General features: G+C 37.4%; 1 protein-coding gene across 1 annotated transcript in view; it reads left to right on the top strand.

Annotated features, from left to right (window-relative positions):
* Positions 1–18,257, top strand: part of PLA2R1 (phospholipase A2 receptor 1) — a 111,957-nt gene that overhangs the window by 41,262 nt on the left and 52,438 nt on the right. The window contains 3 exon segments of the mRNA XM_067741774.1: positions 2,180–2,278; positions 5,514–5,626; positions 14,988–15,157. Coding sequence (XP_067597875.1) covers positions 2,180–2,278; positions 5,514–5,626; positions 14,988–15,157 — 382 coding nt within the window.

Below are 18,257 nucleotides of genomic sequence, written 5' to 3' on the forward strand. Positions count from 1 at the left end.
ACGTGGGGGTGAGAGACAGGTAGGTTTTGAGCACCACCATTTTGGTGGATGGGGGTGCCACTGACCACCCTGGTGAAGATGAGGGGAAGAACCAAGGAGTTCGGAAATTACTCTGGAAGGTGATGGTTTTTAAGCTCCATTATCTTCTTAACATAAAAGGATTTCAACACTGCATGTAACCTCTTTGAAAACTGCAAATCAATGGAAAACCTTGCTGTTTTCTTCACATGAATGTGATGGTCCCAGTGACCTTAACATTACACTTACCTTTATGTGCTAGTCTCTCATTTATCTAAAACCTCTGATTATACAGAATTTGTTTAATCCCAAGCCATTTGAAGGGTTTTTTTATATGTTTAGAATAGACAATCTCTTTGATCAGATAGCTACTGAGCTCACTGGTGAAGTTTTAGGAGGTTATTGGGATTTGGTAGGCATGCTTACTCTTTTAAGACACTGGGATACCATATCAAGTTCCCCCAAGAAGCAGTTTATTAAATGTTACTTAAGTAGCTTGACAAAGTGATTGTGCCAGCCAAACATGGGAAATGTCTAAGCACTTACTTTTTTTTTTTTTTTAAGCACTTACTTTTATGACACATTTCATTGTTTTATCTTTCAAGGCTGTCACAAATCCATGCAGTTACAATGATAGTGCTCAGGCAATGTCTCAGAGTCACACCTGAGGGGGAACAATGACCTCTCCAAATGTTTGTTTTGGGTGTTACTCTGCTGAAAACCACTGTAGTTTATTCTACAGTATTTGATGCTTTATTGGTTCATTAGTTTTGATATAATTAAGGTGATCTTAGTTTCCTATTGACATTCTCCTTTTTTATTTGACAGACATGGGTATTTCACTTAGCATATTCACAAAGCAGGAGCCAACATTTGGACCGAGAAGTTGTTTTTAAGAGAGTGAGGATAGGTATTAATATTATTGGATGTGTTAGGATGCTGCTGCTGTAAATGTGGTATTTTGTGGCCCCTTTTTAGCAACTCAGTAGCTCCTTAAACAGTAGATGCATAAAAAGTAACACTTATTACCTTAAAGTTGAACTCAATATGAATGTAATTATTATAATTAACTAGTTACCTAAACATGGTCGATACCTCAATTTGAATCTGAGAGGTTGGTAGCCATTCATCTGTCCATCCAATAGTTACTAAGCAATTACAGTGTGCCTGACAATATCCTATAACTGCATGGTTTTCTGGAGACTCCATGGGGATGGGCTACAAGGCTGCTCTTACAGGTGAAGGTGTCAGCCTCCTACATAGTATGTTTCTGAGGGTCATGGAAGAGCTCTCTACTCACCTAAAACCCTGCATGCCTGAGATACCTAAATTTTGAATTTGAATTGTGTGAAAATTTAAATTGTGTGGTTTTAGCCTAAAGGTCTGGTTTGTGTTAAAATAAAAAATCCTTTGGGAGGATAAAATTTTAATCAGTTAGCAGTTATTGTATTTCATCATCAATGAAGGATATGAGAACAGCCTTCATTAGAACTAGGAGAAGACATGAAGGTATCTGCCCGTCATATAAAGAGGAAATGGAGTGGGGCTTTGGAGAATTCGTGATGAAGAAGGGTACTGGGGGTTGAACATGAAATTCAGCTATGATAATGTTATCTCGGGTGATTCATGGTGCTTTCCAGGCATTTCCCCAGCATCGGGTTTATACAGCATCAGGTAAGCAGCAAAGCATTCAATTTAACACCTAGAAGTGATTGGAGAGAAGAAGCAGCATTCTCATTTGGTCAGGGGAATAGTTTCATATAAGTGGTTCTCAAAGTGTGGCCCCCAGACCAGCAGCATTCACATCAGCTAAAAACTTGTTAGAAATACAAATTCTCAGGTCCCACCTGACTTACTGAATGAGACACACGGATCCCAATCAACTGTGTTTTAGTAACCCCTCCAGGTGATTCCAGTGCACACAAAAGATTGAGAATCACTACTTATTCCATCTTTAACGAAATATTGAGAGCAGTTTAATGTAAAGCCAGACCTCCCACTCATATGTAGAGAATCAACCTTTTCTAACACAAGATCCTGACACATTACGCCCCCTTGAAACATGCATTATTAATCATATTTTAATTCAGAATTATTGACTTTGATTATCAGCATCAATAATGGAGTGTATTCATTCATCTTGTAATATTTTTCCTCTTAGGAGGGACACTGGAAAGTTAAAAATTGCAAAGAAACACTTTTTTACGTTTGTAAGAAAACAGGCCGTGTCCTTTCTGACACTGAATCAGGTTGCCAAAAGGTAAGAGCTGTGAACACTGCAGGGACTTCATAACCAGACTGATTTATCCACCATCAAATTAAAGTGAATCTCTCTCCCTCTCTTTCCTGCCTTGGCTTCCTCCTCTCTCTCTTTCCCCTCCTTCCCTTCCTTTCTTCTTTCCTTCCCTTCGTTTTTTTCTGAGTGGGCTCTTGTAACAAACCAAACAATTATCAGCTAGGGGCACATGAAAGATTTACAGCTCTTGGAAGGATTGTTGTCTTACCATCTATTTCCACCCAAGACTAGTTTTCTTTTGAGATAAGAAATGTAAATGATCCTGTTATACCATCTGTATAAACAATGCCTATCATGTGATACACTGTCTCACACGCGGTTTTCATTGTCTTCCAATGAAGACTGTCAGAGTGAAAGCAAATGCATTCCTTTGAGTCAGAGAGTGACCTTCTGCACCCAGAGTCTTGTTTTCCTTTTCACTTTTCTTAAACTTGAATATTTGAATAAAATACAACAACAAAGAGAAATGCATGTTTGCAACACATTTGTTATTTAGGAAAGGGATAATAAAAATACTTTGTATTTTAAGTAATAAACTATTTTTGGTACTTAAAGTACTATTTTCAGTACTAAAAATAATAAAAAAAACATACTTTAGGCTTAAACTTTAAAGGTAGAAAATAATCTGTCTTAAATTTCTTAAAATACATTCAATATTCTGCTGTGTTACAAAAAATTTATCTATCAGTGTCCTTAGCACATGCATTCCCTCTCTCTCTCTCATCACACACACACACACACACACACACCCCTAAAAATTTTGGATTTAACTATTGGAGATTTTTATGCTGTGTGAGTCTCAAAATGTTCACAAATCTTGTTTTTATGCAATTCTCTTTTAATTATTTTCTCTTCTAATCCAGTTACTTATGTTCCAATTAAACGATAACCCCTCTCTTCAGAAACTGCATTTGATTCATTCATCCATGTGTAAGCATATTAGTTACTCTTCACACTTTAGCTGAACAATACATGTGCCATAGCTGACACATGACCAGACGTCTTACCTAATGATTACATTTCCTGAATTAGTTATTACTGATCACTGATCTAATCTCTATCTGATCAGAAATATTGAAAAAAATCCATCCTACAGTGGCTTTCAAGGCAACCCAACATGTTTTATTTGTGTCAAAAGAGTAATTAACTTCTTACACAGCAGAAACAACTGATGTTCTATCTAAACTTTTGTATACTGCTTCCCTCTTTCTGACCAGCCTTATCAATATTTAAGGATTCTGGGTTCAGAGCCAGTTCTTTACTCTTATGGCGAAATTCCATTAATTTCTTTATGCATCTATGAATATGGTTTCGAAAGTTTCCTTTCTTTTAGCCATCTGCTTCAGTGCAATTCTCTAAACAGTCTGCACATGCAAAACCAACTTACAAAATAAGTCTGGATAATTTCAAAGCAGAAATTTTTTAAAATTTTATTTCCATCTGAGTCACTTTTGGGGGACTAGATAATATGAGCAACGTTTCAGTACTGTCACCATCATGATTTCATGTAAAATGAAATGGCATCTCATGTACAAAGGATATTCACAAATACAATCAATTATTCTTCCCGCTTTCATTGTGCGGACAAAGGCTTATAGTAGAGTCTTTGTTTTCCGGTTATTACTATGCCACATTTCCCCCTCTTTCCTTGAGCCTGTTCAAGTTCTTGGGTTTTTTGTTTTGCTAAGCAGCCTATGATCTAAAAACCACTAATGAAGAAGGAGTACTTTGTCAGAAAGGTCAAATTGTCAGCCTTCCTCCTCCTGTCCTTCCAAATACAAAAGCAGTCTAACCTCCCTGCCCCCTCTGGAGTGACCCACGGAGGGGTTCTGGCTGACACTGTCAATTACTCACACAGATAAGGCTGGGGAGAGAAGTTAAGGGAGTGAATTCAGAGCACATCCTGGCGGGCTGGATGTGGTGCTCCTGTGATCCACGTCTCATTTAATAATGTTTTGAACTAAAATAGCTTATTTCTAAAATAAGATTTTTCTCTAATTTACTGCAAGGTTGAGACATTTTCTGAGTAGTATAGCAGAAATCATTTTATATCTGATCAAAATCTGGCAAGTATTGGCATGACACAAAATGAAGTGTATTTTAAAACTGGTGAATACATAAAAATAGACTGATAGAAGTGATATGATTTTATAATATTGGAAGAGAAAGAACTAAAATAACTAAGTCGAAATATAGAAGACTAATGAACCCATGTCTCCTGTACTGTATGATTTTAAAGAATAGAGCCACCCTTCTTTGCTCCCAGGGCTTAGCCATACACGTTTGTCATTTTTTGCCTAGGTCCCAAAGCTTGTTTGCTTTCTCTCTAAAAGGCTAGCCAGTTGACTAAGGAGTAATCTTTACCAAAAAGTATATATATATATTTTAGCCAATTTCTATTTGGAAGCTTGACGATCCAGACAAAACCATTCTGGATTGCACCAAAATTAGGTTCCAGGCCAGTTTATCCACTAGTCTCTCACTTAGATTATCTATGTCCCTAATCTCAGTGGGATAACATGAAATAAGCAGTATGAAAGACCCTTAAACAACAACAACAACAACAACAACAAAAAAAACAGTACAGTGTTATCTAGATACTTATGTCCTCTTTGCTCATACTGAGTTCCTGGCTCTATTCTGGGGTCTCTGCCTGCATTTTCTCCCCTTGATTCTCAGAACAACCCCATGAATACTATTATTATCCATATTTACAGAGGAGAAAACTAAGACACATAGCGATTAAATAAGGTCACATGATGGTGGAGCCAGGATTCAAACCCATGCATTCTGTCCTTAAAGCCAACATGTTCAATTTTTACCATCCCATAGGAACCATTTACAGTAAATCTTATAAGTCTGAACAGAGAGAGAGAGAAGGAGAGAGAGAAAGAGGAAAGGAGAGAAGGAGAGATCTTGAGTGAATGTCCCTTTTCTTTAATTTGCTTTTAAGGTTTTGGGCTTAAAGATTTTAAATTAGTTAAAACATTTAGGTTTTAAGAATTAATTAAACAAATGCAGAAGTGGCGTAGCTAATGGTAGATAGAATAAATATAAATATATCAAGAGAAACATTCAAGTTTTGAGTTTTGAGTGGGTCAGAGAAGAAACTGGTAAATGAGAATACACCAAAAATATATATATTTTACTGTTTAACTAAATCAGATTGTGTCCTTAATTTTCATTTTCCTTGTTTAAGGGATGGGAGAGACATGGTGGATTCTGTTACAAAATTGACACCGTCCTTCGAAGCTTTGACCATGCCTCCAGTGGTTACTACTGTCCTCCTGCACTTGTAACCATTACAAACAGGTAAAATAGAAATTTTCTATCAGAAACATGCAGTGCTTTTTTGCCGTGAGGGTTCTTGGGATGATAAAATCTAGCCACAATCAGTAACTAGTGAAAATCTAAAGTGTACTGTACAACAGAGTATTAAGTTATTTAAATTATTGATTTAGATGAATTTAAACCATACAATGTTAATTTTTTTTTTTTTTTTTTTTTTGTGGTACGCGGGCCTCTCACTGTTGTGGCCTCTCCCGTTGCGGAGCACAGGCTCCGGACGCGCAGGCTCAGCGGCCATGGCTCACGGGCCCAGCCGCTCCGCGGCACGTGGGATCTTCCCGGACAGGGGCACAAACCCGTGTCCCCTGCATCGGCAGGCGGTCTCTCAACCACTGCGCCACCAGGGAAGCCCCTACAATGTTAATTTTAAATTGATTTTTGAGTAATAATAGTAAAATTTAAGATGTCTTTTATTTTCCATAAAGATTTCTTAATTACCTAGCTTTGCTAATATATTCAGTTGTAATGATATTTTATCTAAGTGCTTGCAATAGAAAAGAAATATGTTATTTAAATATGAAGTGTTTTTTAAATGTAATGTGTATGAGTCATGTGGAGTTTTTTTAGAACAAAAGTAAGTAAAACTAAACTGTGGAGGATTTTCAAATGCTTTCCCATTGCTTCTTAGGTCTACGTTTGTTTAGATTTAGATTTCTCTATGCACAGGTATCTTTACCATACAAACAGAGAAACTGTGCCCTTTTCATACTCCATACAGTTTGCAACATGTTACAGATGTGTAGCAAGGGATAAAAGTACCAACATCAGAAGAGACCTCAGTGTCCTTATCAATGCCAGGAGGACAGTGAGAGCTGAGAGACAGACTCCTCCAGGCTGAAGACAGAATCAAGGTAGAACTCTTCAGTGGTTCCGTGGAAAATTATACCCACAAAGCAAGTCACTTGCTTTTTTACCAAGGTCATTGCCTTTAAAAAAATCTGTTGAAGACCAGGAATCAGGACAACTGGTGCTATGGTTTTATCTAGAGACCCCTTCACATGCAGGTCTAACCTGTAGGAGGAATTCTGTGTGCTTTCTCTGCTCTCCCCACATGGGACGTCAACGTTCAAAGCTGCCAGTGTTTCCTTCCTCCTCTTACCTCTTACCTTCTGTCTCAGTCTTTCCTCCAAACAATGCACAGGAATGCACACACATACACACACACATACACACACACAGAGGGACAGATTGACTGCATTTGGCAAAATAAATTGCCGGGTGAAATATTTTATGCTCAAGAAACCCTTTCTTCGGGGCACAGCACCACTTCTGATGTATCTCAGTGTTGTTTTTAGTTCTCCTTTCTCCTTCCCAGAATAGCTACCAGGCAGAAGAAAGCCTTTATCCTCAGCCTTGTTCACCCACCCACAAGCTTTCGAGAGTACCTTGGGCTAGAAGTCCTCCAGTCAGTGAGTCAGCATTGGACTTTATTCAGGATCTTGACCAATGAAGATATGCTCTTTCGTTAATTATAATGTTTTTCACTGAAGAAGAAGGTCTAATTATTTCACCTGTTTTTACATCTTATTCTTTCTTTTTTTGTGTGTAATATTCATTGAGTGTCTATCACATACCTGGCACTGTGTTAACTACTTTTCATATGTTATCTGACTATGCAAAAATCAACAGTCAAGAGTTTATTAGAGGGACTTGCCTGGTGGTGCAGTGGTTAAGAATCTGCCTGCCAATGCAGGGGACACAGGTTCGAGCCCTGGCCCGGGAAGATCCCACATGCCACGGAGCAACTAAGCCCGTGTGCCACAACTACTGAGCCTGCACTCTAGAGCCCATGAGCCACAACTACTGAGCCCACGCACCACAACTACTGAAGCCTGTGCACTCTAGGGCCCATGCTCCACAACAAGAGAAGCCACCGCAATGAGAAGCCCACGCACTGCAAGGAAGACTAACCCCCGCTCACCGCAACTAGAGAAAGCCTGCGCACAGCAACGAAGACCCAACACAGCCAAAAAATAAATTAAAAAAAAAAGTTTATTAGAAAATTATTTATTGAATATCTATACTGTGAGAGGCATCATATTAAACACTGGCATGCTGTACAAAAAAAAAAAAATAAAAGGCATAGTGCAGTTGCCCAGGTACCACTTGCAGGCCAGCAGCAAAAGAGATAGAACATAAACGCATGAAACAAGTGAAGAAAGTGGAATAACACAATAAATGGACAAACTCAAAGTGACATTACAGATAACTCATAGTGCCAAAGTGACCCAAGTAAGGCAGAAACCTGTTAGAGTTCAAACACTTCATTTTCTAGGAATCCTTTGGGGACCTCATGCAAATGACAGCAAGTGTCTAGAAAACAACCTACTATGTTTCATTTCCCCCAAAACTGAATAAGAGAGTGTGCTGTGAATACTATAAATTTTTTTATAAACTCTATTCAGTAGCCAAAGCTGATGTGTAGTCCAACTCTAAAATAGATCTATAGCTTGGGTAAATTTGTTTTCATCCCCTCCTCGACCTCCTAGGCCCCCCAGGTGACCTTTTGCTGGCATGCTACTCAGTCACCAGTCAAGCCCCCGAGTACTACATGTTAGTCCCAGTGAGGCATCTCTCCCAGGCAGTTAACATGCATCAACACTGCCTTGCAAACATGTCTGCATCCAGAGCAATGACTCAAGACTGAGACATACAAGTTGAAGACAGGAAGTGTCCTAAGCTCTTGATTTTTATTCATTCGGACCTTATCAGATAAGAAACAAAGACCCACGGCATACTGTTCTTTGAGTGACAATTCACATTCGAGTATTTTTCAACAGCATCTTTTGTCTGAGAAGGTTGGGCAGTAGATGGACAGTCTCCTCAGATCCAGGAGTATCCACTAGCAACCTTGGTAATCATTTTCTTCCATTACTGATTTCCTGTTTGAGTTAAGACACCCCTGTCACTCACCAGTACCCAAGCTTGTAGCTGCTAATTGATTTTCTGCTCTTCTGCACAACTGAGCAACAGATTTTACGGGCACAATTAGAACCACCTGCTACAAATTACGTCCTTCTTTTGTTATGGGGCAACTGCTCCTGGCCTAGGACTTTTAACACTTTGTGGAAGAGAGAGGGGAAGAAAAACAAACCCTTATTCCCAAATAACAGAATTTTATTTGCTTGCTGTTAGAAAATTTTGTTAGGCCTGGCCACCTGCTTTCAGACAGAGCAGGAATGCAAAACTTGAGTTCCAGAGTTACTATGGATAATTGTCTAAATGCATGTATATCTAAACCTTCGATCAATCAGCCTTGGAATATTTGTACAAAATAATCCAAATGACATTCGATTTTGAGAATTTTGCCCGAAATGAGAAATGCTGCAATATCTCATTTTTTCCTAAGTTTAAACGTGCATTATTTGCAAGCATTTTTATAGCTCTGCCGTTTTCTTGCAACCATATCCCCTAAACACTTTTACAGTTAACTTTTTAATATTGTGGAAAAATATAATACATAACAAAATTATCATTTTAACCATTTTAAGTGTACAGTCCAGTGGCATTAAGTACATTCATATTATTGTACAAACATCACCACCCTCCAGCTCCAAAATATTTTTCATCTTCCCAAACTGAAATTCTGTATCCACTAAACACTAACTCCCCATTTCCCTTGCTCCCAGCTTTTGGCAACCACCATTCTACTTTCTGTGTCTGTGAAGTTGACTACTACAGTTACCTTATAACTAGGATCATACAGTAGTTGTCTATTGTGCCTAGTTTATTTCACTTATCCTGACGTCCTCTAGGTTAATCCATGTTGTAGCATGTGTCAGAATGTCCTTCCTTTTTTTTTTTTTTTTAAAGAAGATGTTGGGGGTAGGAGTTTTTATTAATTAATTAATTTATTTTTGCTGTGTTGGGTCTTCGTTTCTCTACGAGGGCTTTCTCTAGTTGTGGTAAGCGTGGGCCACTCTTCATCGCAGTGTGCGGGCCTCTCACTATCACGGCCTCTCTTGTTGCGGAGCACAGGCTCCAGACGCATAGGCTCAGTAGTTGTGGCTCACGGGCCTAGTTGCTCCACGGCATGTGGGATCCTCCCAGACCAGGGCTTGAACCCATGTCCCCTGCATTGGCAGGCAGATTCTCAACAACTGCGCCACCAGGGAAGCCCTGTCCTTCCTTTTTAAGGCTGAATAATATTCCATAGTATGGATATATGACATTTTGTTTATCCATTCATCTATTGATAGACACAAGATACTTCTGCCTTTTCGATATTGTGAATAATGCTGCTATGAATATGAATATCCAAATATCTTTCAAGTTCCTGCTTTCAATTATTTTGGGTACTATACCCAGAAGTGGAATTTCTGGATCATATAATAATTCTATTTTTAACTTTTTGAGGAAAAACCATACTGGTTTCCATAGGAGCTACAACATTTTACATTCCCACCAGTAGTGCACAAGGGCTCCAACTCCTCCACCTCCTAGCCAATGCTTGCTTATTTTCTGTTTTTACATATTAGCCATCCTATGGATGTGATGTGGTATCTTATTGTGGTTTTGATTTGCATTTTCCTAATGATTAGTGAGCTGAGCATCTTTTCATGTGCTTATTGGCATCTTTATATCTCCTTTGGAGAAACGTCTATTCAAGTCTTTTTCCCATTTTTGAACAGAAGTGTTTGTTTTCTGTCATTGAATTGTAGGAGTCTTTGTATATTCTGCATATTAATTGTTTATCAGATACATAATTTGCAAATACTATCTCCTATTCGTGGGTTGCCTTTCACTCTGTTGATAGTGTCCTTTGACGTGCAAAAGTTTTTAATTTTGATTAAGTCCAAGTTATCCTTTCTTATTTTTTTGCCGGTGCTTTTGGTGTTTTATCCAAGAAATCACTGCCACATTCAACGCCATGAAAAATTTCCCCTATGTTTTCTTCTAAGAGTGTTACAGTTTTAGCTCATATGTTTAGGTCTTTGATCCACTTTGTGTTAATTTTTGTAAATGGTGTAGGGTAAGAGTCCAGCTGCATTCTTTTGTAGGTGGATACTCACTTTTCACAACGTTATTATTGAAAAGACTGTCCTTTCCTCATTGAATGGTCTTGGCACCCTTGTGGAAAATCATTTGACCATATATGCAATGATTTATTTCTGAGTTCTCTATTCTATTCCATTGGTCTATATGTCTGTCTTTATGCCAGTATCACACTGTTTAGATTACTGTACTTTTTAGTAAGTTTTGAAATCAAGAAGTGTGAGACCTCCAACTTCGTTCTGCTTTTTCATGCTTGTTTTTGCTATTCAGGATGTCTTGAAATTCCGTATGAATTTTAAGATGAATTTTTCTACTTCTGCCAAAAAAAAATCACTGCGATTTTTACAGAGATTGCATTCAATCTGTCGATCACTTTGGGTAGTATGGACATTTTAACAATAAATCTTCCAATCCATGAATATGGGATGTCTTTCCATTTATTTGTGGCTTCTTTAATTTTATTTTTTTAACATCTTTATTGGAGTATAGTTGCTTTACAAACTTGTGTTAGTTTCTGCTGTATAACAAAGTGAATCAGCTGTATGTCTACATATATCCCCATGTCCCCTCCCTCTTGCGTCTCACTCCCACCCTCCCTATCCCACCCCTCTAGGTGGTCACAGAGCACAGAGTTGATCTCCCTGTGCTATGCAGCTGCTTCCCACTAGCTATCTATTTTACATTTGGTGGTGTATATATGTCAATGCTATTCTTTCACTTTGTCCCAGCTTACCCTTCCCCCTCCCCGTGTTCTCAAGTCCATTCTCTACATCTGTGTCTTTATTCCTGTCTTGCCCCAGGTTCATCAGAACCTTTTTTTTTGATTCCATATATATGTGTTAGCATATGGTATTTGTTATTCTCTTTCTGACTTACTTCACTCTGTATGACAGACTCTAGGTCCATCCACATCACTACAAATAACTCAATTTCGTTTCTTTTTATGGCTGAGTAAAGTGCCCCCTTACCTTTACTCTTGCCCCCTCCCAGCCAATCTCTCTTCCCTTCCCAAAGGTAACTGCCACTAAAAGTTTGCATTGCTCTTCCAGGTTTATTTCTTGTGTACATCTTAGATGTATTTTCTAATTCTATATTTTTCTTCTAGTCTTTTGAAAGAAACAATATCCAAAAAACTTAACATTTCTAGTTCTTGAGGAATACCGTCAGAAACTTCTTGCAGTAGTGGTCATGACACGCCTCCCATTTGAAAACTACTGATATTCTACTGCCATTCTTCATTTAAAAGAAAGCAATTTATCACTTTAATATTAGTTCAGCAATAGAGTTAGTTATTTGAAAATGGTATCAAAAGTGCTAACAAGTGTTTTATTGGGAGAAATACAATTGCAATTACTCAGCTCAAAGCTGAGTCCCTCCTAACCAAATCATGTATGTATATATATATATACATATATATATATATGTATATATATATATACACATACATACATACACATATTGTTTAAGTTGAAATGGCTCTCTAGTGAAGCTACTTCCAATGCATTACGTTTTTTCAGTCTCTGGTTTTAGGTACCGCAAACACAGTCATTAATTACTGATTTCTGCTAACTACTGTGTTATTCACAGACAAGAAACATCTTTTTTTTTTCAGCTACTTATATCACTGAGTAAACTGATGAAGAAATATAATGTTCAATTAGAGATTTAAGCATAAAATACCTTTTTCAAAGTGTGCATTTTTGAAATATAAAATATTTACTTTGAAATGAAAAAATGTGTCAAGTATGCCAAAAAATGCATTGCTATCTTCAAATTGCATTTTTTTTAATTAAAATTTAATGTTTAGCACCATAAGCAACAGATTCTTCTCAAACTGATAGAAGTTCAAGATACACTTGTTTTTTTCTGGTTTACATTGAAAATAAACATTTGATCGCTTGCCTTTTTAAAGGATTGATGGGAAATTTTTTTTTCTGATTTTTAAGAAGTATTCACCTACAGACTTTGATTTTATAAGTAGGTTATAAGCAAAATATTTTATCCTTTGTTTTTCTGAAGAATAACAATTTTTACTTCACTGAATTCCTCAAAAAATACATAAAAATATGTACATATGGTTATTGTTTGTTTCTTAAATCATAATAACATTTAAATTAAACAACATCAGTGAAACCAGACAAAAAATCCAGATATGAAACTCTGGAATATTCTCAAATGAAGAATTCTAAAACACAGGGCCAGAAAAGACTTTAAGAGGTCATCTGCTCTATTACTGTTAAGCCAGAGTTTTCACAACTCTTTAAGTGTTTGAAGCCAAACAGTGAGTGATAAAGAATATAAAAAGATCTCGTTTCTTTATCAGTTGGAAACAGACACTCAAGAGACTGCATGTTGTTATCCAGAGTTAATTTCTTAGAGTACATGGTTTAGAAAAAAGATATAGTTGCTGAATTTTGTTATTAACAATGCCATCTTCTAAACTGGACCAGGAAAAACTAGAGTCCTGTTTTTATCTGAAGGTTATAGGATTTAATGTATTAGTATTATATGTAACTGCTTAAAAGATATACTTGCCAATTCAAAAAGCAGATTTGTATTGTTTTGAGCAATGATAAATGGTTATAAAATAGCAAATCAGAGTGGACTAAATAAATCTAAAACCAACAGGGGACAAAAGCAAAGTGTTGTCATGAATAATGATACCAGAAGCCAAGCTCACAGACAACGTTATCTCTCCATTATCCAATAAATGCCATAGTACAAGGTAATGGAAGAACCAGTGATGTCCCCTGGGTTTAGAACCAGCACAGTGCCTAGTGGTCCTGACCGTAGCCTCCATGGTGCAGTGCCTTGCTGGCCTCCTAGCATTGTAGTTTCAGGCACCAGCTATGCATGATAATGATGCTACTCTGCCTCAGAGGGGAGAAGGAAAAATAGATCCTATGTTATAAGAGCATGGACCAGTGGAAGTGTAAGGAAACTTACACAGCATCTAGAGAGTATTTACTTTTATATACCTTCTTTTTTTATATATACCTTCTTTCTGAAGCATGTTTATGTAAGGTTCTGCCACTGCAATCTGATTTAAAAAGAACTTTTCTAATTTCAAATGTGTGCTATTTAGATTATCAATAGACTATCTGCAGAAAATATTCACTAAAGCATATGCTCTGCAAAGATGAGTATCATGGGTGCCTCATAAAACTAACTGTTGCTAGTGATGTTCATAAGGCAGTTAAAAAGTTTGCCTCTTTGTGTTCTTTTCTCTTTCTCTCCCCTATTTCCTTTGAGACGCCTCTATTCTTGAATGACCCCATTTCTTCTGCTTCCTTTAGCAAGTTAAAGATGCATGGTAATGAAAAAAAATCCAAAATCAGATGAAAAAGTCTAATTTGCTTTCTCCTTACGTTTCCTGGATAATTTCATCAGGTGTTTCCTTTCTTAATGACTCAGCGGGTCTGGCCAAAAGTTACCACTGTTTGAAAGGTGTTTCTTCAAAACTTTACATGTATTGAAAGTAAATTTTTCAAGATAGTTTCCAATTTAGCTTAAAATTTCAATGCTGGTTAAAGTTTAATACACGTTTCTGTTAGGTATTCATGTGGAAACATGTATACAAATTTTCTAGATTCTGCTTTCAATGCATTCATGTTGAAGAGGGAGCATTGCCAGCAGTCAATAAACACTAATTCATTCAGCCATTTGGGGAATATAGTGGGTGTACTTCTTTGGATTAGTTCCTAAGGTTTTAAATTTATCTTCAGTGAATATACACATCTGAACGCATTTGAATAAGCCAGTGACTCCATGTGCCTGTGAACAAACTGCTCTGGGAGACATAAAATTGCTACTCCAATTTCTGTTCCATTCTCACCAGGCAAGTGTGGTGGGTGGGCGCATGTGAACCCTGTGTCCGGCAGATGCTCATTCAGAAAAGCATAGGGTCCCTCCTCCTCTCTCTTCTCCACCTCCCCCACCGCCACCTCCCCACCACATGCACATTACAGCATGTGTGTGCTGTGTGGCCTAATTACACAATAGGGCATATGTTGCGCCAAGAAATGTATTGCTAGCTTTCTGGACTTTACTACCTACACTCCGAAACTGGAACCGGACTCTGTTCCTTGAAAGAATTGAGCACCACCTTTGAGGATCAAATTTTCCTCACTCATATATTTCTGGAAATTGCACTGATGTTTGGCATTTATTAGTAACATTCAGGGTCTTTGAGTATTTTTCTGTCCCATGTTCTAAAGAATTCATGAGAAATGCTTACATGGGTGCCATTCTGTGCACCTTATTATGTTTTAACGACATTTCTTTATTGCCCAGAAACTTACTATAATCATTTCCTTTTTCCCTTTTTCAGGTTTGAACAGGCTTTTATTACCAGTTTGATCAGTAGTGTGGTAAAAACGAAGGACACTTATTTTTGGATAGCTCTTCAAGATCAAAATGATACAGGAGAATACACTTGGAAGACGGCAGGGCAGAAGTCAGAGCCGGTGAAGTACACACACTGGAATGCACGTCAGCCCCGTGAGTAGAGGGCACTGTCACACCACTTCTCCCTCCTGTTTTCTTTGCCCCCAAATTCTATCAACCTCATGGTCCACCTCCTCTGATTCTTCCTTAGTGTTTTCTTAATGCATAAATCAACTAAAACAATTACCACCGGTTCTCAGCGGTGATATATGGCTAGCCATTTTTTAAAGTATAATTCATATGAGTCATTTGACGAGTTCAAGGTATAAATTCATTGCTCAAGACCACACATGCCTTTGTTAGCAGAAGTCCAGTTTCTCCCTCCTAAAGTCTTTTCCTCATCCACCCTCATTGTCCAAGAATCTCAGGGGCTTACTCAGTCCAGAATACTCTGTCATACTTCAAAGCAGAGTGAATGGGCACATTTGAGCATACCTAATCAGTTCACAGTCACTGCCATGTGACTTTGCTGTGGAATGTTACTTAGGTAACATTCTTGCTAGTCCATCTCCTCCATGGACTTCTGTGGTACCTTAGCCAGAATTTCAGAGTTACAGGTCTATTAATTCACCATCCTGTGCTCAGCTCTGGATCCCAAAGCATGAAACTGTGCCGGAGAAGCTAATGGTTTCAGCCATAATCTACACTAAAACCAGGCCCTGTGGACCAAGCTTTAGGCCCTTGTGTTAATCTTAGGTCACCAACCTAGATCCAACACACCTTTACCTCAGTGTGAACCCTGTTTGGATGCCTGGATCCCTTTATTTTTTTTTTAAAAAATAAATTTATTTATTTTATTTATTTATTTTTGGCTGCTTTGGGTATTTGCTGCTATGCACGGGATTTTTCTACTTGCAGCAAGTGGGGGCTACTCTTCGTTGTGGCTTGTGGGCTCTGGAGCACAGGCTCAGTAGTTGTGGTTCACAGGCTTAGTTGCTCTGTGGCATGTGGGATCTTCCCGGACCAGGGCTCGAACCCATGTCCCCTGCATTGGCAGGCAGATTCTTAACCACTGCACTGCCAGGGAAGCCCTTGGTCCCTTTCTTGCCTGGGGATCTCAATCAGGGCTACCCCAATAGACAATAGGCAATAGGTTATCTTTAAATTTGTATCTAGAGGAAATGGGTTAGAGGCCTCAAGCTCCTCCCTGAGGAAAGATAACTATTATTATAATATTATAATAATTGTTATCATATATCACATATATAACAATAATTAGAGAACTAAACACCAATTAAAATATATTTTTAGAGTGGTTCAAAAAATAAGACCCAAGTATATGTTGTCTAAAAAAACCCCACTTTAAATACAGACACCTATAGATTAAAAGTAAAGGGATAGAGAAAGATATCCATGTTAACATTAATCAAAAGAAAGCAGGAATAGCTATATTAATTTGACACAGAGCAGACTTCAGAATAAGAAAAATTTCCAGGGATAAAAATGGACATTACATAAAGATAAAAAAGTCAGCTCTAAAGAAGACATAACAATCCTTAATGTGCATGTACCTAACAACAGAGTATCAAAATATATGAGGGAAAAACTGATAGAACTCCAAGGAGAAATAGATGAATCTACTGTTATAGTTAGAGACTCTTAACACCCCTATGACAGAAATGGACAGATCCAGCAGACAGAAAATCAGTAAGGACAAAACTGAACTCAACAGCACTATCAATCAACTGGATATGATTGACATCTAGACTACTTCATCCAACAACAGCAACAGCAGATTACACATTCTTCTCAAGCTCATGTGGAACATCCACTGAGATAGACTACATTCTAGGCCATAAAACACACTTAACAAATTTAAAAGAAGTCATACAATGTCTGCTCTCAGATCACATGAAATTAAATAGAAATAAAGAACAGAAAGATAGCTGAGAAAATTCCAAAATATTTGGAGATTAAGCAGTACACTTCTAAATAACACATGGGTCAAAGAAGAAATCTCAAGAGAAAATTTTTTAACATTTTAAATTAAATGAAAATGAAAATACATTTATGAGATGAAGAGAAAGCAGGGCTTAGAGGGAAATTTATAGCACTGAATGCACATAACAGAAAAGAAGAAATATTTAAAATCAGTAATCTAAGCTTCCACCTTAGGAAACTAGAAAAAGAAGAGCATATTAAATTCAAAGTAAGTAGAAGAAAAGAAATAATAAGAATTAGAGCAGAAATCAATGAAATTGAAGACAGGAAATGAATAAAGAAAATCAATGAAACTAAAAGCTGGTTCTTTGAAAATATCAATGAAATTGATAAGCCTCTAGCCAGGCTCACTAAGAAAAAAGAGAGGAGACACAAGTTACTAATATCATAAATGAAAAAAAGGGACATCACTACAGATCCCATGGACATTAAAAGGATAAAAAAGGAATATTATGAGCAACTCTATATCCATAAATTTGACAACCTAGGTGAAATTGACCAATTCTTTGAAAGACACAATCTACCAAAACTCACACAAGAAGAAATAGACCCTCTGAATAAGCCTACATCTATTAAGAAATTGAATCAGTAATTCATAACTTTCCAAAACAGAAAGCAGCAGGCTCATATGGGTTCAACTGGTGAATTCTACCAAACATTTAAGGAAGAAATTATACCAGCTTTCTACAACTTCTTCCAGAAGTTAGAAGCAGAGGGATACTTTGTAACTCGTTCTATGAGGGCAACATTACCCTAATACCAAAGTCAGACAAGGACATTACAAGAAAAGAAAACTACAGACCACTATCTCTCATGAACATAGGCACAAAAAATCTTTAACAAAATATTAACAAATTGAATCCAACAATGTATAAAGAGGGTTACACACCTCAGTCAAGTGGAATTTACCCCAAGTATGCAAGGCTGGTTCAACATTTGAAAACTTATTAATGTTATCCATGACATCAATAGGCTAAAAAAGCAAAATCACATGATCGTATCAATAGATGCAGAAAAAAGCATCTGACAAAATTCAACACCCATTCATGTTAAAAACTGTTAGCAAACAAGGAATAGAGGGGAACTTCCTCAACTTGATAAAGAACGTCTACAGAAAACCCACAGTTATCATACTTAATGGTGAAAAACTAGCAGCTTCCCCACTAAGATCAGGAACAAGGCAAGGATGTTCCTTTTCAACACTCTTTTAAAC

This window comes from Pseudorca crassidens, chromosome 6 (genome assembly GCF_039906515.1).
Source record: "Pseudorca crassidens isolate mPseCra1 chromosome 6, mPseCra1.hap1, whole genome shotgun sequence".
Lineage (NCBI taxonomy): Eukaryota > Metazoa > Chordata > Mammalia > Artiodactyla > Delphinidae > Pseudorca > Pseudorca crassidens.